At 41.4% G+C, this 23,068-nt stretch overlaps 1 protein-coding gene across 1 annotated transcript in view; it reads right to left on the bottom strand.

Moving 5' to 3' along the window:
- Nucleotides 1-11,073: 11,073 nt before the first annotated feature.
- MPPED2 (metallophosphoesterase domain containing 2) overlaps nt 11,074-23,068 on the bottom strand; it is a gene marked incomplete at both ends in the record, with an annotated part of 101,521 nt that continues 89,526 nt past the window's right edge. The window contains 3 exons of the mRNA XM_080345965.1: nt 11,074-11,192; nt 14,396-14,509; nt 17,152-17,267. Of these exons, the coding sequence (XP_080202091.1) occupies nt 11,074-11,192; nt 14,396-14,509; nt 17,152-17,267 (349 nt within the window). The remainder of the gene's footprint in view (nt 11,193-14,395; nt 14,510-17,151; nt 17,268-23,068) is intronic.

Below are 23,068 nucleotides of genomic sequence, written 5' to 3'. Positions count from 1 at the left end.
TGTTCCAGTGCTATCGAACTATTGAAAGCTAGAACATACTTGTCCACCCTGCACACCTCATCGTCATTGAGGATTTAGAGGATGAGAGGTTAAGAAAAGTGTTCCAGGACATTGGAGAAGAGTAATACACAAACATGCACAGAATTGCACATGGCAATGTGTGTTGTATCCTTCTACTCAGTCCTCTATGGTAAACCTATAGAAAATAAAATGTTCCAAGCTTTAAATAGCAGTGGGTTCCAGGATTAGATGTGTGAGGCAAGAGAAGATTCCTTTCCTTTCCTTTCCTTTCCTTTCCTTTCCTTTCCTTTCCTTTCCTTTCCTTTCCTTTCCTTTCCTTTCCTTTCCTTTCCTTTCCTTTCCTTTCCTTTCCTTTCCTTTCCTTTCCTTTCCCTTCCTTTCCCTTCCTTTCCCTTCCTTCCCTTTCCTTCCCTTTCCTTCCCTTTCCTTCCCTTTCCCCTTTCCCTTCCCTTCTCCTTCCCTTTCCCTTCCCTTTTCTTTCTTCCCTTCCTCTTCCTTACTCTCACATAAGGCTTGAGTTAGATCCCAATTGTAAATGGAAATATTCACCTGACAGCAGATATTCAGATATTACAGGCAATCTGAATTCTGGGAAAAATACATACAAAGCAGCCTACATCCTTCTCTCGTTTTCTGATTAAACACACTTTTGCTCTGCCATCACTGATGGGGTCAGTTTGGTCCAGCAACTTTTGATGAGACAACGTGGTGGACTTTTTTCTTTGTTTATTTGGGTTTTTTTAAGTGCCCACATCTTAGAAAAAAATTGCTGTATCAGCTCGCTAAACAACAAAACGCATGAAACTGCTTATTTTAGTCATCAGTTGAACTAGTAGTAATTATGTCTGTAACAGTAAAATGAGGTTTTAATGCTGATTAATAAAACCGCTAAACTGTCAAGACTGCTAGTCACACTTATGGGTCTCTGGAGACTGTCCCCTAAAATAGTTGCCATCGTATGTGTAATATGGCTTTTTTTGTAGGACCAGATGTGAAGCATATGGTGACCTATTACAGTAGGGATGAGCCGTAAGTCCTGGCTGAATTACATTGGACAAACCACCCAAATGGAAAGATAACGTCCAGTGATTATTATAGGATCATAGCAGCTTTCTAGAGTGTAAGGGATTATGAGAAATTGCCTAGCTCAGTTAATCATTCCTGCTTGATGGTGTAATACTGATTTTTTTAATGCTTATTTAGAAGAATACCACACTGCCGTGCCATAGGATTGAAAGGTGACTGTACCACCCAAACCACAAAGAAGCAGGCGGGAAGATAAGAACTAATTAGGTGATGAAACTCACTCTGCTTTTATGCAGAGACACAATCACAGTGTAATCGGGCACATTTTGCTCCCTTATGGCCATTTAGCTGTTGGGGCAGGGTCCTCGCTCGCAGGAAAATGCTCCATTCCTGTGCTGAGCTCTGGAGGGCTGTGGTAAGAGCACAGGAGGAATGAGGGCAAGAGTGCTCTGAATAACCATATTTCCCCACAGCCATTAACTGGATCGTTATCCAATACTGAGCTCAGTCTGGGGGTTGCTGGCAGGTACTTTGCAGAGCAGAAAATAATGGACTGCTCTTCAGTTTTGCTACTGCCACTTCGCATTACTCGTCGGTATGATTCTGTCATTGTACGAACAGTTTAACCTATTTACTCATGTGTAAATGGACAATGGTTGGAGATTAGAGAGGCTTCATTTGCTGTGAAGAGCTACTATCCTGTCTCGAAGGAAAAAGAACCGGTTGACCTAGATGGCATGTCACCTGCTTCTTACCGCGGATGGATCGGGTCATCACTGAACGCTGGCCTGGGCGTACAGCAACAAATACACAACAGCACGGCTACACGCTGAGCTTTAGAGGCTACAAAAGTATAGACAGCCATTTCAGTACATAAGTACATAAATAAATCCATAGGATGATTCATAGGCACGTGTAACATGTTTCACGTTCATTTCTAAAATCAGTGCTGTGATTGCTGGTGGTCAAACTTACTTTGGACAGGATAATCTTGTTCGAATGTATATTTGGAGGAGGGATTAGATTTTGTGTTATCTCCTTCTAAACACATTTCCAGTGTTTTTTTCCATTGTCATATTCTTGGTCTCTACGGTTATTCCATCAGATAGAAGTGCTCTTCTTATAACCCATCAGGTCTTGCTGTTCCGTCAGTGATTTCACAGCACCTGGTCCTTCATCCCTCACCTGCATAAGCAGCATCACCAGCCTCATGAAATCAGATCCACAGAACTTCTGAAACTACTTAACGCAGTTCCTGTGATCATGCAAGGCTGATTTATTGCAGTAAAAGTCATCTTCAAATTGTCTGGCAACAGAAACCGAGGTATTTTCGTTACACCGCCAAGCTTTCTGTGACAAATAATGCTACCACAGCCTAACTGGCATTCATACAAATATTTGGGCCTGTAAACGATACTAATGAAAGCCACAGCTGGGCTTGTCTGCGTTTGGTTACTATGCTCCAGACAGATAATTCGCTCCTTGGAAAAGTCTGTTTTCCTCATACAAAGCAGCCCCTCAAGCGCCACCGTGCCGGGGAAGCACATCCCAAACCGAAGGTAACGAGTGCTGACCCAGAGCAGCTTTCCTCTTGCTCCGTATTGAAACCGGCAAACTCTAAATCATCAGAGCAACCGTGGTGCTCAGCTGCCCCCGCCGTTCGAGTGTGTCCTTGCAGCTGGGAGCTATGTCTATCCAAACACAGCTTAAGGAAGAGATTTACTGCGCAGCATATGGAAGTCCAACAGGCTGGTCTGGAAACAGATTAAACTGGGCTTAAGATTTCAACCAAGTCCTACCCAAGGAGTAGCGCTTTGAGAACTGCTTGGCAAGAAAGGAAACAAACAAATAAACAACAAAACCCAAACAAAAACCAACCAACAACAAAACCCGAACTAAACAAATGAACCAACAAACCAAAAACCAACCAACCAAAAAAAAACCCAAATCAAGCATTCCTCCCTGTCAAAAATCTGTGGTGAGATGGTCTTAAAATCCTTCCTGTCCTGGATACACCCCAGTGTAAGGTTTATCAGAAGAAGAAAGATTTCAGTAAGTAACTAACAAAATAACATTCGTCTAACATTTCCAGTAGTTATAGCCAGTAGTTATAGTATATATACTATATATAGTAGTTATAACACATATAGTTATATATGTGTTTAAGCCTGAAAATACAGTATATCTTTAGAATGCACTTTCTGGTATCCATCGGTTATCATTAGTTCGAATTACAGCTTTAATGTGAATGGTTTTGTTTCTCCGAGTTAAGCCGAGGAAGCTGGCTCATAACTGTGAGATCTTTCCGAATAAAAAGCTGTGGGAAGCAGAGCAGCAGCAAAAGCTGTTGGATCAGTAAATACGGGTTCAATCCCCAGTTTGGCCACAGGTCACTGGTGTGACTTCAGCTGGTTGCCTTGATTTTTGTCGTGTGGCTCCTCCAAAAGTAAGAATAACATAGTTGGCGGCTTTTTGCTTTCCTTGATTCTTGCTTGACTTGGACTTCACTCTTACCATGGACTTGGACTCTCTTACAATGTTGGACACGTCAAGAAGTTCTCAGCTTGGACCGGAGTGCCGCTGTCACGCAAACCAGAGCTGCAGCGTTTCTGAGCTGGTATTTGCATCGCTGATTGTTTGTTGTAGGGCGTTATACCAAGAATGGTGAATTTTACTTGCAGCTACCCACTGTGCTTAAGTCTAATGGGTGACTGTAGTAGCTCCAAAGAAATCTTGGAGCAACAGGTTGAGATTTTTGCATAGGAAATGTCACAAAACTGGTATTTTTTTTACATACTTCTAGACACTATAAGATGAAAGACTTATATGCCACCGAAGTGATGGGGTGCCCTATAGGATTTTTCAAATGTTCCTGGCAACATGAAGATATCTGAAAATCTGGCCTCAGTTTGATAATAGAAACCCAAATCAAAGATAAAAATAAACCACTTGAGTTTCATTTTAAGCTGATAGAGCTATTGAATTTCAAAGTTTTATATCTAGTATAACTGATTATGAATAATAAGCCCTGGTATTTTGTGGTTTTAAGTCTACAGTAAATTCAATAGTACTTTGTACTAGAAGTTGTTCTGTTGATTAGGGGACTTTAATCAATACAATTTAGTTCCTCTTAGGAACTGCCACTCTCCCAGCCTGAGCTGGGCTTTAGCCAGATGCCTTGTAATGTCAATACAATGCTCAAATACGTTGTCTCCAAAATTCTCTAGATACCTCATAACACAAAACCAATAACAATGTGCTGTTACTGACAGAGCTGCAGTCTGTATCCTACAGCAATGTAAAGATTGTGTACCTGCTTCAGACCTTTTAAAGAACCTATGCCAGTGATCATCTTCAGAGAGTTTGAAGTAAGCTAATTCACCAGTTATTTGCCCACTGAAGAAAAAACATAAGATGTACTTTAACACTTTGAGATGACTGATAGAAGTTTTGCTGTGCGTCTAATAGAGATTGCTTGTTCTGTCACCAAGAGCTTGGTTTTACCTTTTTATCCTCCCTCTATTTGAATTTGACTAAAAATGCAGGAATCTGCTTTGATTTTTGTTTTCTGTCTAGCTGGAAGTGTCCCCTATCACAAGCCAGCCTGTGGTCCAGGTTTTTGGGATGATTTTCGTAAGAGCAGCATTGTTCTTGGAGTAACAAAGGAACTGGTTTCTCCATCTATTTGCAAAGAAAAGTGTACAAAATCTAAAACTGTGATTAAAGACCTATAACACTGCTCAGGAGATGTGGATTCAGTTCTTAGAGCTGTGAGATCTGTGTGATCCTGAGCAAGCTGATCACTTTTCAATCTGTTAACCCAAGAGACTCCTTTTCTTCTGCCTTCTCAGCATCCTGCCCCTTCAGACTCAGCCGTACCCAGGAGATCTCTTGTTATGTGCATAATGAGCTCCCAAACCAACCAGATCCACGCTGACTTTGGGCAATACTAGATATATTGACAATTAACAAAAAGTTACACTCTCCCTCCAATTGCAGTGAATCTCTACAGCCACAGAATCACTGAATGTCAGGGATTGGAAAGGACCTCAAAAGCTCATCCAGTCCAATCCCCTGCCGGAGCAGGAACACCCAGATGAGGTTACACAGGAAGGTGTCCAGGTGGGTTTTGAATGTCTCCAGAGAAGGAGACTCCACAACCCCCTGGGCAGCCTGTTCCAGTGTCTGTTACCCTCACTGAGAAGAAGTTTCTTCTCAAATTTAAGTGGAACCTTTTGTGTTCCAGTTTGTACCCATTACCCCTTGTCCTATCATTGGTTGTCACCGAGAAGAGCCTGGCTCCATCCTCCTGACACTCACCTTTTATGTATTTATAAACATTAATGAGGTCACCCCTCAGTCTCCTCTTCTCCAAGCTCAAGAGCCCCAGCTCCCTCAGCCTTTCCTCATAAGGGAGATGCTCCACTCCCTTCATCATCTTTGTTGCCCTAAAATATAAATAAAATAAAACTATTTTGCTGAATTATTCACATGACAGTGAATGTTGAGAATGCTTGTGCACAGTACACAAAAAACCATATTTGTTGTGTTGTTCCTTTTCTAATAGTCAATCACTGAAAGCCCTGGGCAACAGACTGACACGCTTGAGCCACATTAATAGTAACAGTAGTACAAAAATACATTTTAATGGGGTTTGAGGAGGACTTTTAAGTCTTTTGCTTTATAAGTCTATATTTTCAAGTCAACTTTTGAACATTTTGTAGTTTAGAAGTCTGATCTAAACTAGGACTCTTGCGGTCCTTCCTCTTCAGTTCACGAAGATGACAGGTCCTGTTGTACCACTGAACATTCTACCTAGAAAATATTACCCACTGCTTGGGGAAGAAATTAATATACGTCATTCATTCATTTATCCTAAACTGAGACACGTGTTTTTGTCAGCCCCTCTCCCACGAATGTAAACCTTAGGCACAAAATAAGTGACTAAATTCTGTAATGAGAACTGTAGGGAAAAGGCACCTAGAAGAAATGAAGGACTTCTCTTGATTCTATTCTATGACCAACAAAAAGCAAACGAAGCTTGATGAAAGCTTCCTCAGAAAAACCTAGTGGTAAAACAAAGCAAAATGTATCCTCACAGCCACATCTTAATAGAATCATTACAAAACTGGCTGGCTGAAGCCAGAGGTAGAGGTATGGAAAGCAATAACTAGATGGGGAAAAAATACATCAATACAGGTGACTGAAAACTGACTTAGTGCACTAAAACTAAGACTTCTCCTTGCATTTTCTCTTGATTAGGCCAACAGGAACTGAAGTTGAAAATGTTAGAACCCAACTCCAGCCTTCGTTGGTGCTCTTAGGCTGCACTCATTTATTAGAGTCGTTTTCTTCGTCCTTCTGTAGGTCAGTCGGTGCTTTGATGGCCATGACCTTCTGCACAAGTGCACAGGGTGTCCTGCAAGGGCTGACAGTGACACAGCCATCAAGCCTGATCATGACAAGATTTCATCTGAGTAGCAGGTGAATGTAAATTAGACACAATGATGGTGCATAAGACTGGTTACTGCAAAAGAGGACTGACTCTACGAGGAAGTTGGGATCTATGTGTCAAAATAGAGGAATGACACAATACTCTGCTGTGATGCAGGCTTTGTTCCATGCAGTTTTACAATGCATTGCTCTTTCCAGTAAGAAATTATCATGCTGGGCAGGGAACATCAGGGGCCCCGATAGTCTACGACTGTTGGAAATGATAAAGTTAAGGAAAAAAATAAAAGGGGGGGGGGAGGTAAGGTGGGAGATGGGGGTGGTAAAAATTCCAGAAACGTAATTCAATCACGTATGGTCAAAACTAAGGTCTCAAAGCAAACCCTTGGGTCAATTTAACACAAAAGGGAAGGGCTACAGGGTTTGGAAGCCTCCCTGCGACTTAAATTATAGATGGTTTCCAGGAGTTTCCTTAATAAAATTTATCCAGGGAGAAAATATTGGTGTCAGTGAGGGGAAAAAGTCTGATTCACGGAAAATGGAAAAGAGAAAGGCAGCTTCAACCAGGAGTTACTCATCAATCTATTACTTAGACAGAGTCTTGGCAAAACCCATTCTCCTGGTAGAACTTGCCTGCAGTAGACCAGATTGATTTGACAGTCTCTTAGCCTAATAAATGCTTGACCCCAAGGTCTGCTGAATTCACTAAATTCACTATGCAGAGAGAATTGGGAACCAATCGCCTCTGGGGAACACCCTGTTCTGCAGCCCTCCCCTGATAAAGGCCTTGACTGCTTTCAGCCTCCGCAAGATGACGAGATGAAAGCTGCTCTCAGAAGAAGAAAGGTTAATCGACTACGCTGCTGTTAATCAATCACTTGGAAAGATTCAGCACTTAGAATAGGTGGGTGCCTCTTCCTGCCAAGAGGTTCTTGCATGTTAACCAGGGAGCATCTCCTCCAGTTGGAGGGATGAGTAATAGACAGAAACCCCATCCAAAGAGATGCCAGGTGTCTGATCCAAAGCCAGCTGAAGTCAATAGAAAGACTCCCAGTGAGTTCAATGGGCTTGGATCAGACCCCGGAGAAAGACTTATTATCCAAGGTTTATTCTGCATATAGATATTGAGCTACTTTTAGGAGTGAAGGATCCTTGAAAAGCAGCAGATTCATCACACTTTCGCCTCCCTGTGAAATCAAACGTCTTCAAACCAAACTGTGTCCCATTTACCCCGATTGTCAGATATGGCTGACATCCAGCAAGGGAAAAATTACCTGCCTGTGACAGCAAAGGCAGACACGTATACATTTCAAAGTCTCTAAAGACTACACAAAGAAAAAATGCCAAAATGCTTATGTTTTCCTGGGTTTTTCCTAACTGCCGCTAGCTGAAACGATAGCTTTCTCAGAAGAGAAAAAGCTACATCAGTTTCTGAAAGGACGAAGGAAAATTTAGGGAATGGAATTAAAAAGAGGGAATATAATCAAAAAGATGCTGCCACAGAGAAGAATAAGCTCAGTGCTGAACATGAAGGGGCATGGAAGTATGGACGGGGCAGCTGGCAGAGGCAGAGAGAAAAAGCACCCAAGTGAAAATGCATGCTTAGAAAGCGCCCCTGAAGATCACGTATTTCTCTAAATTAACAGCTGTATTCAGCACCAACATCAGCTGGTCCTGAAGCAGTGACCATGCCTGATCCTGGCCTGAATGGAAGCTCAGAGTTCCAGCCTGTTGTTACAAATCCAGGCTCCTATGTCCCAGTGCAGAACCACCCCTGCTGCACCACACAGCCCGAAAGTCACAGGGCAAACAGCTGAAAACAAAAGATACAGACCTTTAGGACATCTACAGCTACACACACCAGCTTATAGTTTGTTGCAGAGCCTGGTACAGATTTTCTTTCTCCAAGGCATCGTTTCTGGTATTGTCTCACTACCAGCCTTACCCAGGGCAGACTCCTGGCTGGACTCAGGCAAATCCTGGGCCAAAGCTGCTGGCTTAAAAGTTTTGGTTTAGGAATAACACATTCTTCACTAGAGGCAGATACCTAAAGTGGAATCAGGTCCTTCAGAAGGCTGGAGAGTGATCCAGACGGAGCGACTCTTCTCTGCTCGCCTGGAAGTTCATGGCACTACAAAGCATCCCAGATGATAGATATTTCCTCCTTATGCAGCGACAACAAGCAACATGTCAGTGAAAGAGGATGATCTAAGTTGCACTATATATACAATTTCCATGTGCTCCAAGAAAACACCATGTAGGGAAGTACAGACATCTCAAACATAGCAAACATCTGTGGTTGCCAAAAACATGTCCCTAATCTTCCCATCACTGCTTGAAAACAACCCCACAAGACAGATCCTGCATCTACATCCAAAAGGACGGACTAATGTTTGGTGACTTTTTTCCCTTTGGCCCAATTGATAAAATAACCAGCACTGCAAGCAAAGCAGGACAGATACCATTAAAGAGTGGAGGTGTCTGTCTGTTCCATAAGGACACCTGACAAGAAATTCCACGTACAACACTGTTCATAGTTACAGAAACTTCTTTCCCAGAAAATAATTTGGTACTCAATTTGGATCTGAAAATGTCAGGTCTTGTTTCACGTTTCTGCAGGTGCGGATTCATGAAAACAATGCCTTATCTTCTCATGCTTGAAACGGGATTTTTTTGCAGCCATAACTTCTATTTTTGAACATATTCTGTCATTATACACTTAACCGTATTGCAGCGATACCAGCAGGTCCTGCTGTGTTTGCCATTCCACCGGCATACACCAAATCACAGCCCCTGCAGTTCTCCCGCCAGGGACGGATCCTGCTGGAGCCACAAAACAGAGAAGAGATCCAAATAAGAAGTGATTTATTTCACCTATGACTATTCATTTCTTAACCCACAGTGGACGAGCAGAAGGCACCTGAATAACGGCACTAATGACTAGTGAGAAGTACAAAGGTTACTGCCTCATCGATTTTTCCTCATGTTGTTGAGAATAGTCCCCTACAAGGCTTAACTGCACAAACTTGGTTGCACTGAATTATAACGTCCAAAGACAAAATCTCTTCTATCTAAAAGGAATGGAAAGACGGATGGCAGAGAAACGGAAGGAGAAGTCTGAGTGCTTTATTGACCCAACTGACATCCTACGAATGGGAAGCGATAAAAATTTATTGAGAAATATAGAAGTTCTTACTTACCCTTCTCACTGCGTCCCAAACGGTTAATGCCACAGAAAAATGCAAAATTCCCTTAAAACGCGTCTTTAAAAATCTTGCAATTTTATTTGCATATAAAGGCCGCTAGATGTATTATCACAATAAATTTAAAGAAACAACTGCTTTTCTAAATTCCATTAATAAGGTAACATAAAACAGAACAAAGCTCAATAGCATTTACAGTGGCAGAACAGAAATAACTATCTGCAACGATATTTTGTGCTAGCGAGATTGCATTTACACACAGTGCAAAATAAGAAAAAGGAAATAAAAAAGACAAGAACATTTAAATATAAAGGACAACTAAGCCTTATTTTAGTTAGGCTTGATTGTATCCATTTGACTCTATACATGCCTGAACTACGACAAAGATTTAACTCGGGCTCTTGAAGGCCTTGAGCACTTGGAAAATGTGTCACATCCTTCATAATTTAGATGTGCTGTACAGCATAGTTTTGCAGATGCTATACTGGCAATATTAAACCCTAGCTTAGTTATAATGCACAAAAAATACATATATATATAAATTCATATTTAAAAGGAGTCCGCATTTACATTTTTTTTTTTACTGCATGAAATACCTGCTTCTTTGCAGCTTTCACCCCCAGTCTTTTAAAGCTAAAATAATTTAAAAACAAACAATAAAAGGTAGATAACACATAGAAGCCGTGGCCATATCAGTCTTTAACGTATAAAGGAGGGAGGGACAAACAACTGAGAAGTCTATTCCCCCCTTGCTGCATTCTACTGTGAATAGAAACAAGCTTCAGCACATGTGCATGTACCAAGAGGTAAATGGACCCCAAAATATTGTTTGTGTGACTAAAAACATTGGATATAAATGGAGATGAAAAGCTACCTTTTAGACTTGGGGAGAAAAAATAAAAGACACTTAAAAAAACCCCGACAATAACATAAGTTGTGCAAATTTGGGTGTTTTTAAATGCTGCCTACTTTTAGCTTATAATATAATATTAAAATAAGGTCTCTCACTTATTAAAAGAAAGCTTGGCTGTCCTTTTGAGAACACTATAACAATTTACAATGGCAAATTTATTGAAAAACGAAATTCATTTTACAATTTCACGATGCTTTATCAATTTCATACGAATGCTGCATTTCCAAAAAGCACAACCTCTAACTTCTCTTCTTGTTTGTTTTGTACCAGTAATTGAAACCAAAACAAACAAAAAACCCCCCAAACCCACCGTAAAACAAAAACTCCGTGGTTCCCCCAAATTCTCCCCAAACCCTACCCCCCCCCAATTGAGAAACAAACATGTAACAGAATGTAAGATTTATAATTAGAAAATGGCAGTTTATAGACCTTCCCCAGTTCCAAATGTGCAGTAGTGCTTCAGGATCCTTGAGGGGTTGGAAGGTCAAATATAATGGGAGGGTTGGTTGGTTGAAAGCTGACTGTACACGTCGAAGCGTTGATGTACGTGGTGTAACCGTCCGTCATGATGCCGTAACCTGCAGGGAGAACGTGTCACACTTACTGTAATGTAAAGAAAACGATCCTGCCCGTGGGCAGCTGCACCGAAAGCTTATTGTGGGATCAACGCTTTGGGAGTAAAATTAAATGAATCCCTTCAAAATGATATGAGCTTTTGAAAGCTGCCACAAAGGCTTGATTGAAAAAATACCATGTAGCGTATCTGAAATAAGAACTCGTGCTTTTGTTTTATGTACAAACTTCTTCCCCCCGGGGAAAATCTTCTGTTGCAATTGGATACAGCAGAAAGCCACAAAACCAAACACGTACTTTTTCTAATTACTTAATTAGTGAGCTGCAATTTACATGCCTGTAAATTCTGTCATAAGAAAAAGACCAGATTTGGCATGAGGAAGAAATTTGTTATGCTGAGGGTGGTGAGACCCGGGCCCAGGTTGGCCAGAGAGGTGGTGGATGCCCCATCCCTGAAGACATCCCAGGCCAGGCTGGATGGGGCTCTGAGCAACCTGAGCTGGTGAAGATGTCCCTGCTCATGGCAGGGGTGGCACTGGGTGAGCTTTGAAGGTCCCTTCAACCCAAACCATTCAATCATTTAGAAGTAACTTTGGTCGCACCTACAAAAACCCCTCTCTGGGCAATGAACCCAGTGAGCTTCACTCATGCTGGCCCTTTTCGTCCAGTTCCTAATCGCTGGGCTGCCAAGCTGGTGTTCACACGGGCTTGCGAAACCTCATTGGCATGTTAAAAATACACACACACACACATTTAATTTATATCTATATATATACATGTGTTATCTACCAGTGAAAATCATGACTGAGGAGAGGAATCTCCTGCTATAAACACAACCAAGCACTGGAGGTCAATGGATGATCCTCGGCTTAACCAGAAAATGGAGGTGAAGGTTAAACACGTGACTGCTTTTCATTACCAAGGGATCTTAATAACTCGTTCCCAAATAAAAAGGCAAGAAACAGTGAATATTAATCACAGGGTTTTCAGCATGCCAAGGACTTGACTCCAACACTACGGCACCAGTTTCAGGACACTGAAGATTGTCCTCTACCTTCTAAACATCTGGCCAGCAACGCAAATGAATAGGACATAACAGAGGGTTGTGCGCTCCAGTGATTTTTGGGCAAGTGGAACAAACTATAGCAACCCATTAATAGAGTCACATCTGAGCCTTCATGCAGCAAACATGATGTGAGAAAAGGGATGACAAAAAAATTACAGAGATACCGAGAAGGCAGAAGTTCTGCTCTTGCAGAAGTTCTCTCAATGATCAGGAGACAGGGGCTCCAGTTCCACCAGTGCAAAAGGTGAGAGAAAGCTTTAGCTTTGCCGTTGTTTTCAGCCGATATCCACAGAATAATAACAAAGCAGCTAGAAAAAAATCTAGGAAGGACTTGGCACCAAATGTATTTAAAAGAAAAAAAATCAGAGTTTCATGGAGGAAGAGAACTTCCCATCGCTAACCCACAGGGGAACGATGTTTTCCTTTTAAACCATTATGATATAGTACAGATCACTGCTGTCTGAAAGCTAAGATAAATACAGCTACCCACGGTGTCTATCAGAAAGAGTAATCACTTCAGAATTGCTGCACTGTCCGCCTGTATTACTTTATTTATTTAGACTGGCAATTTTGATTTAGATCATCTCATGGTGGGAAAAACCTTGTTGGCGGTTGTTCTTGCTTATCAACCAGGGAAAAAAACTGCATCACCAAAATGTGTGTATAGGCGCCGTTTAATGGAATGTGGTGCGTGTTCACCTCAGCTGGAGCTGGATGAGAAATAATTGCGGAGTTGATCATGCTCCTAACACTTGGTTATTTCTTTCTGTACTGAAACCGTTCTCATGTCTCCTGCTTAAGTACTAAACAGAATTTAAACTTTTTTGCTGGCATTCTTGTAAGAATATATTTGAACGTTCACTTTGAATATGTGCAACCACCTTTCCTGTGAGATTTAAATGAGAGGTGCTGCATGTGGTTCCTCAGTGCTTTTCTCATCATAATAATCCTGTATAGTAAAATACCTTCCTCTCCCACTACTTAACACTATTACAACTAAAAGTTTCATCATCCAATGTGCCTACAAATGCTGTAGACTATTTACATGTTTTGCCATATTTGCTTAATATGCAAGGATTAATATTTACACAAAATATCCAGTCTTTTCCTGTGTGCATAAAAAGACTGCTATTCATGCCACTATACTTAAAGTCATGTCAATATTTCCATTATAAACTCTTCATTTACAGGGACCAGGCAAAAACCTCATTGCATGAAGTCACAAGGGCTTCAGAAAAACCAACACCACTAGTTGAGAAAGCTGTCCTTTTATTAGTTTTCTTTTATGAAGTCCTCCAAATCTTTAAGCCTATGGAGAACCTAATTAGAGTCAATGGAGAAACCTCCAGGGGAGACAATATAAAGCATTTAATGTGGAATTTTGAGTTCTAGGGTCACAAAGTCTTACACTCTCTCTCAGGCAGAACTCCCAGTGTTTGTCTCTCAGCCACATGAAAGCTACAAAATTGTATTAAATATTTAAGTATCTCCAAAACGGATTTAATCTCTCTGTCTCTTCTACCGCCACGAACTGAGCTTATTGTTTCCGAAGCTTCACACTCTGCCTGCTCCGGTACTGACAGTGGGGAAATATCTCTTCTAAAAGATGAGACGGCTGGAAGGTTACATACACAGTATGAACTGTATATTACAGGATGCTTTTAGAAATGTATGCAAAATGAGTTCTGGCAGTCTCTCCACCTGATGTCTGACTCAAGATGCCCTCCTTTCTCATTTTATGGGAGGTAAGCTGAGACAGTAAGTTGTCTTCGATTTTTTTCCTTTCTAGCACTTTTCTTGGCTCCTGTGCTTGGAATAATGGGGATGATTTTCATTTTTGGCATGCAAGTGTGGGGAATCTCATCTGTTTCTCTAACCAAGTTTGTCAAAATTTGAATTGCTTTCAAATAACCTGTATAGAACGACCTTTGCACAGTGAAAGATGTAGGTGGATAATGTAGCACATGCTCCTGAAACAGTCTTTTTTAATTCTGGCATAAATTTACAAAGTGCTGTTGTGTGCAATTGCTCCCCTCAAATCTCTACCTACTTTAGTCTGATATCCATCCTTTGCAACACACCATCGAAAGGCGCTTCTCTGAAACGAATCTGAGCTGGAAGAGGGGAGCAGCTGCTCCTTACCTTCATGAATCCCACCAAACACATGGAGTTTGGGCCGTACTCGCCTCTGCACTGTGTTCAACAGTTCCACACAACCCACTCTCTGCAGCTCCTTTGGAACCCAGTCTCGAAAACCTGAAGGCAAAACGCAATCAATAGGGTTAATTTTCGCTATTCAGGTAAGGTTTCACGTAGTCTTTCAGGAAGCCATAAATCACGGAAGGTTTATTACATTATCTCTAGTCGTAACCTCCCCATTAAAGCACACAACGGCTTTTAAGAAATGTTTCACTGTCACTTTGTCTTCCTTAAAATTTCCTTCCTCATCCGCATTAATATTTTTCTGGATGTGATTTGGTTTTTTAAACTATGGGTTTAAACTCATCTTCCACCTTGAAACCCTGGGACATTTATTCCCGGCACTGCTGCCCATTTTTCTTCCCTTTCCCCTTGCCCTTAAAGCAACCAGCTTCCCACAGCCACTCCAGAAACAAAACATCTCAGGAACACCAGCTTATCTATGACTCGATACCTCTGTCAGCCCAAAGATTTAAAATACAGTCTCCCACAAATTGCCACGGTCTGCAAATGTCAGGTTACTTCTGAGTCTCTGGTCACCAACAAGCCATGTAGATAAATAGCTTTCAACAAGCTGGTGCTAATTGACTACGTGGCCATTCAGTCCTCCAGAAAATATGGGAAAATGCACAAAACTTGACATCAGTTATTAGAGGAGTCGGATGCCTGGACTAGCACTGATAAGGATCAGCAGGGCAAGATGAATGAGGAGCGGTAAATGGGAAATCAGGAGCCACATCCAACCGCAGCACCGTTCTACCGACTTTAAAGTAATAACACCCTGTGCCAAGTTTATCCCAGGTGGTAAAAGCATATTGTGATATGAACTTGACCGAATTTTGGAGAGAACAAAAGAGTCCAGTTACGGTTCTACATCCACTAATATTTACCTGATCTTAAAAGCAGTATTTTGTCAATATTACCACGCAGGCTGAGAGCTAGACCTCCTCCTTTTAGGCATAGTAGTATCACCTAATACGTGTCTGCAGTTAAAATACAGCGACAACCTTTTGAAGCTGAACTTCATTATCTCCATCAAAACCAAAATTTAAGTACGTTTATTCAATTAAAGCACTCATTAGTGTCTGCAGCGTCACAGTATTACTATATGAATCCAATTCAGAGCAGATGGATTAGCAGCCCATTTAAAACAGCACCCATGAAACATTATAACCACGCTCGTGGGGTTTTTTGCTTCTTTGGGAAAAAACAAGCAGATTCAAAGAATGCTGTTCAAAGTGCTGTTTTTCAATATCTGGTGCACTTCGCTGTCAGGGGATGGTACAGCTCTGCTTTTTTAACACAGCATGCTGGTCGCTCTAGTAACATTAAAGAGAATCTGCAGATCCTCATATAACATTCTCCAAGTAGTACGAAAAGAGTAACTAGGATATAAAAGGAGTGGTAAGTACATTGCTGGTCAAAAACTTTGTGTACTTCCCCTGCCCCGCTTAGATTGCTGGCTCTTAATTGTGATATGAGACATAAACATGCACGAATTCCTGGCTCCACAGTCACAGAGAAGCTCTATGAGAGCACCGAGCCAGCCCGGCAGCACCTAAATGCTGTGTTATAATGGCAGCTTGCAATTCTGAGACGTTTTTATTGATTTTATATTCACTAGTACCCCAAAAGTCGGTGATTTCATGTGACCACGTGTTGATGCGACCCATTGGATTTCAAGAGCTTACCAAAATCCTGAAAAATCCCAGTCTTCTAACAGTAAAAAGATTGACACTTTCTTATCCCCATAAACCGTATTTATAAAAGGTTGATGCTTAGTTGTTGCAAAACCAACTGAAATATTCAAAATATGGCCCTAGACTGTTTGCCACACTGTGTCTTAGAGAAAAGCAGTAAACAGTATGTGATACTATCTTGTGGGGAACAGGGCAGGGAAAACATAGTAGGAATTTCCAAATGGTTTTAGTGTGGGCTTCAATAACTGTAGATATGCCAAAACTGAGCGCTCCTGCTTCTGCTGAATGGTCCTGGTAGCGTCTTTTTGAGACCATCAGAACTTAGTTTAGAACTTAAAGTTGAGAATTGAAATGGTAGCCAGTGAATTGCTCACATTTACGAAGCAAGCAAAATTTAACTAAATGAAAAACTTCAACTAATTAATGAACAAACAAGTTATGCATTCATATACTTGTGTTCATCTGCCATTAGTTCGAGTAAGGAATAACTAACTGAGAACAATTTTGTCCCTTCACAGATTTGTTACAAGCCAATTAATATCTTTAAAAATACTGTTACATGTGCTGTTTCCAAGAAAATTATCAAGGCGAATATGTGACCGCACACCCCTGAGTGCACACTCTAAAACCTTAAGAAAACATGTCACTGTAGCGGAAAAATGTTTTAAACAGTTTTAGTCAATGTCTGAAAAAATCATATGAGATTGGAAACTGTTTGTCAGATGAATACTGTGCTTAAATAAAATGCAGAACTCTAATGCCTATGGAATGAGATATTTGATCTTCCTTTGCTTGAGCTAAAGAAAAAAAATGTAACTTTTATTTAAAAATATCAGGAAGCTCAACATATCTGATAATCCCAATCATCACTTTACGATTCTTCCATAAGTTTTGAGTTAGGCTGCAATTACAGTATAGCTTATAGCATTATTAATTTTGCTTAGTTTAAAAGTAAAATTCTCATGCAAAAAAATCACACACAGCTTTTGTTCCACTTACCAAGGGGAGGTCCATGTGTCATTAGTATATCAATTCCCTCAGGAATAAGGTTCCACTTGTCTAGCAAAGACTGACCTCTGGGTAGGTTAAAGCCCCATCCATTAAACCACGGTGTCCTTTGGGGGAAAATAAGATTAACTGCATCAGTGTAAAATAAAAATCCCTTCCCTTCTCCAATTTTTCTGAATTAAAATACTTTCCGTGCTTCAGAGATTACTTGCAGACAGCCCTGTTGAAGAGGATGCCTCTAAACCAAACTGGTTTGGATATACGCATATATGTTTGAATTTAGGTTAATAGTCTCTGCTCTTTCAAGAGTATTCGGCCCTGGGGTGTTTATCCAACAGAGAGAAAGGAAAAAGTCTAACACTAAAACTTTTTACCCAAAGTTTGGGGATGTTCAGGCATAAGAATTCCTGCCTCATGTTACCTACCAAAACAAACAAAATTCTCTTAAGTTTTTTGGAGGCAAGAGACAATTTCTGGCAGCACAAGGCAGCTGGTGGGTTACAGTCCAACAGTAAAGCTGTACCATGCTGTGGTTATACACAACACAAACTTGTTCCTTCTTAGCACTTGTAATATCAGAACACTGTTACGTAACTTGGCTTTGAACCCCTGAGCCTCCTAGAGGTCATGATCAAACAATTTTTAATGGCACAATGACTTTTTAAAGAGATCTTACACTTTAAAACTCATTTAGTGTATCTTAAGGAAAACTGAGTTCCTCAGCCTCCTTCACCGTTGCATCTTGTTCTGAGACACCAGTTTATCCACCAACCCAAGCACATGGCGATGAAAAGTGGACCTTCTAGGAGTAGTTTTTCAATGTATAGCATCCAAACTGAATCATTATGATGCAGGTATATTATAATAAACCTTTCCTTAACAGGCAGGTCCACTGCCCAATTGTTCTGAAGAGATAATATAATATTCACACCTTTTACTAACAACTTTTTATACAGCTGTTAGGACTGTACTGATTTTAAGAGTTTTAATCCGTTGTGTGTGTTTCCCAGAGCTCAAGCAACAGATTTAAACTGGGTTGTTCCATTGTCCAGATAGGATAGTCCTGTCCTAGCCCTCATCACTTTGTGCCACCTTCCTGAGAGTTCAAGCTACTCCTGCAGTCTTGTGGTTACTGCAGTTCTGAAGAGAAAAGATTAAAATTGGAGGAAGAAAAAACCAAAAACCACCAACAAACCAACCTTAAGGAAAAGCATGCTTGTTAAAAGAGAGACATTAAGAGCCCGACATCATTTCATTATGCAATCTGCCTCCTGCACCCTCTAAATTATGCATTCTTTTAGCCTGAAATACACATTTAAGTGGAAATGTCCCGCTGAGATTGCATCTCTGAGTTTGATTTTTTGTAATTAAATTATTTTGTTTTCTGTAGATGATACTTTGAAGAGTATATACCCAATTATAAGTATGGTCTGAATTCCTGACCATTGGCAGCATGAGAAAACAGCAGGAGCTGATAATACAAGAGCAGGAAGGTCACTGGTGCTTAGTAACAAATAATAGACATATCCCATGTAGTCCTACTGAGCTAGTACTATACTACACATATACAAGAACTTGTTCAACCGAGCAGACTTGTCAGATGAACGCTAACAAAAGGCAGGAAAATTAAATGTTAGTTAGACGTTTTATGTGAGCTCTGGATTCCTCATGTGTGTAGCAATGAAATTCCACCTCTCACTGCTGGCTTATTCTGCACCCACTGAAACACTTAAAGAAGTTAATACGTGGTAAAGTAAGGTCAGCGTACCTCACAGGTTTGTAGGCAACTGAATTAAAACTGAACCATGTGTCTCAGCTTTAGCTAAATCACATGTGTTTCTGCTTTTCTGTGATTGACCTTTCTGAAACACAGATCTAAATTTCCTTCCCTATAATGTTCCTAAGTTTTAACATATCAAGATAATCGTAACCTTCAGGGCTGCAGTTAAAAGTTAAAATAATGGTTTGGCTCAACATTCGGCTGCTTAAAAAACCAAACACACAGCACATTGGTTGAACTTTTCTCTGTCAATTAATGATTCTTTCCCCACTTGCATTTCTCCTGCAGATAATACTGTAGTTATTACACCATAGTTAAACCTGAAATGTGAAACCACATCTCTGATGTCTCTGGAGCTCTTCAGAGACTACAGCCACAGAAAAACTTGGATTTGTCTGCAGGTTTTTCTATTTTATTTTCTTCTGAAGCACTGGGGGAGGAGGAGAGGAACCTGATCTCCTATATATTCTTCATTCACCAGCCTATGTAATTAGCTGTGACTAACAGGTACCACATGGGAATCCACTTGTAAGAAAACTTTCCAGAAACCTTCTATGTGACGCAGTATGTGCACAGAAAAGACGGTCAAGTACTTCTTTAATACACCAAATATTTTCATACGAAATGAATAAACTGGGGAGAAGAGATGGCGCAACTGTTAGAACACCTGGATTACGGATTTAGGGTGCAGGCATTTAAAACATGAACCTGTTCTACATGTTTAATGAGAGCGCTGCGCCCCAAAAATGCAAACTGAGAGTCATCGGCCCCCTGAGGCAGCTCAGGCCTTGCCTGAACGCCAAGAGGAAAGAGATGTTCAGGACACCACCGAGAAGAGAAAAGCAGCTTTATGGCACAGATTCAGGTTTAGATGAGATCGCAGGGAAGGTCACCCCGTGTTTGCACTGAGCCGCGTTGCAGCGCAGATAAAACGGAGTTGATGTGCTGTGAATCCCATGAGGGGACAGGTGAGGAGCTGCTCACCCCCAGCAAACTTTAGATGTGTGCGGGAGAGACAAAGCCTGGGCAGGCAGCGTGCTGTCACAGGTTATCAGATAGGGATCTTTTACTCCTATTAGTGCCCTTTTTAAGAGTTAAAAAGAGTCGTTCCCAACTTCTAAGTAATTTAGAGGAAAAAAACTGTGCACATAGTTACGTGCCTTCTGCAATACATTCTCGAGCTCGTTACTTACTGGGAGAAACAACCTCATATCTAGGAAGAAACATCCATTATGAATTTGGGCTGTATCCACCTGTGTAAGTTCCAGTCAGGTGCAAATAATTAGTACAGGCTACTTAGTCATCAGTCACCACATTTAAGATCTGACCTAGTTCTCCTTCCTATGAAGTTCTGAGCTTAAGATTTCCATTAACTCCTAAGCACATTAATAGTGTACTTCATTTTTAAGTAGCTGGCAAGAAAATAATGTTGAATAATGCCACATGGGAGGCATGCACATAAAACCCACAGGGATTAGTAATGAGGGATTACAAATGATTTTGTCATTTTACATTTGACGGACCAGAACGCTCCCTTGTACGCAGGTCTCGCTTGCCCGGCGTGTCAGCCCGTGTCCAGGAGAACCTAATTGAGCCTCCGCTCATCAGAACCGCACGTCGCAGCATCCCTCACCTGCCACCAAACCATCACGCTAATTCCTGATCCCCGGCTCTCCTGACAGCAAAGCTAACTTATCATTTAGGGCTGGCAGCTATGCTGGCACCAGATGTGACACAGGGAATATCCTCCGGAAAGGCAGACACCTGGCCCATCGTTACCCCCGTCAGTTCTTCATTTCTCCGCAGGAATCCCCACAGGTCCCCCTCCACCTGGCGTCTTGGAAGTTACATTTTCTGCGACTAAAAGAATGCTTGGGCAGTAGATTGTGTTATTATTTTCACACGCTGTGCTGCGAGAGGCACAGACATCACTTGACATAATACCAAGGAGGAGGGGATCTTGAGCTTCCAACACCGCTCACCTCCCTTTGCAGGGGCATTGGGAGAACCCCCCGACAAGATGCACAAATCCATCTGTGTGCAAAGGCGGAGCTGCCTCTTCAGCACGTGATCCGATCTCTCTTCTCCAAAGCAACTTTGTACGGTTTTACCATTTTACTATTCATTAAAAAAAAAGCGCAGTGACGGAGCATTGTTTTGTGACACAAAACCACAACCGCACCTCAGAAGCAACACGGGCACACGTGGAAACAGGAGACACAAAGTCATGGCCAAGTTCATCCAGGTGATACAGGCATTTAAACTCCTCCTGGAACTTTAACATTTTTTAAGGATGGTATCTCCTACTACTTCGTTCTCTTCTCTGGCTCATGGATTTAATTACCTGATCCTCAGAGTTCAACAATTCAAAAGGAAAATGTACAATGAGACCTTTTAGATTCAGGTTTTTCCTTTACTTTCACCAGTAAATCCATTTATTTCAATCGTTAATTCTAAACAGGATTAGAAAAAATAAATTACCTCACGGGTTTTTAATCTCATGTATTCATTCATTTTTAAGGCTACCAAGTCTTTATGGAAAGCTTCAATTTTATCTTTAATCCAAAGAGTAAAGTGCACAGGAGGCAAAAATCTCTTTCCTTGCACAAGACAACAGCCGAGGGAGTGTCTAAAAGGCATCACAGCAGGGAGCGCTTCTACACAACTAGTAACAATAATGAAATGCTCTTTATTTTTGTCAGCATTCAAACTGAACACACAGAGCTGGTTCACGCAGGAGACAGTTCCATTAACAGAACAAAAACAGTGGGACAGGACACCGATACATCCTCCTCAACTTGTTCAGCTACAGTATGTACCCTCAAAGTACGTACCCTATTACAGCCCCAGACGAAAGCTTCAGCAAAGAACGAACCGCAAAGGGGGGAAAACAAAACAAAACAGCAAAACAATGACCTTTGTGCACAGAAAATCAAGCCTTTCAGTCCTCCTCTCTCTGCCCCGAACAAACGTTTGCTGGGCAGAGCAGCCCATACGTGCCCGTCTCCATTCAGCCCCTGGGCAGAACGTGCCTTGTGGGGACACAAAGACAGTGGGGACACACAGACAGGGATCATGGGGACACAGAGACAGTGGCCATACACAGACAGGGACTGTGGGGACACACAGACAAGGACCGTGGGGATACACAGACCATGAGGATACACAGACAGGGACCATGAGGATACATAGACAGTGGGGATACACAGACAGAGACCATGGAGATACACAGACAGTGAGGATACACAGACAGGGACCACAGGGACACACAGACAGGGACCACGGGGATACACAGACACTGTGGATAAACAGACAGAGACCATGGTGTGAGGCAGAGGAGAGCGTGTGTCATTACAGAAACAAAAGGCTGAGCAGAATAAGCACACAATGTATTAAGGAAGCGCATTTTATAACACAAGAGCTCCTATAAAGACTCTGAAACTTGCTTTCCATGCTACAAAAGCTTTTTTGTTGTTGTTGTTAAGCTCTTTATTATAGTGAATAGTCAAATACTTTTTTCATAATGTCGCAACAACCAGGAAATCTTAAAGGGTAAATAAATAATTTCCTAAATGTGCTCATGAGATGTAATGTTGTGCTATCAGTAAAAGGCACAGTCAGGTGCCTCGAGCTGCATTTCATTCCCACCAGCACTGACCTGCTGTGTCTCAGTGTTCCATTTAGGAAGTGGGTTCAATAATACACAATGTAAAGATGCGCCACGGGGTCTGGTTCCTTGAGATTTTGTTTACCCTGCATCTTTGAAGCCCCAAAGTTCTCACAAAAGTGGGTTACCAGTACTCTGATTGTGTTAGCTGTGTTACTGTATATATCTCCTTATTACTGCCCTGCACAGGACTCAGGAAGTCTGGAAAACATAGTTCTGCTATTTTTACAACATTACAAAAACCTGAAGCCTCAAGAGTGACTGCTACTTTTTCTTTTTTGCAGGTCTTATGTCTCTTTCAACTTACATACTACAACTGCATGCTAAACATTTGCTGGTTGTTTAAATGACAAAATATTTGAGAAACAAACCCCCCATCCCCAGTGTGTTTGGAGGGAAAGAGTCCACAGGGTGCCTTTTCTCCACTAAGCAGCCTTCTTCACGATGGAAAGTGGCATCAA

The sequence above is a fragment of the Nesoenas mayeri genome (genome assembly GCF_963082525.1).
Source record: "Nesoenas mayeri genome assembly, chromosome: 5".
Lineage (NCBI taxonomy): Eukaryota > Metazoa > Chordata > Aves > Columbiformes > Columbidae > Nesoenas > Nesoenas mayeri.
The sequence above is the reverse complement of the archived record's forward strand: the minus strand, read 5'-3'. Positions and strand labels throughout refer to the sequence as shown.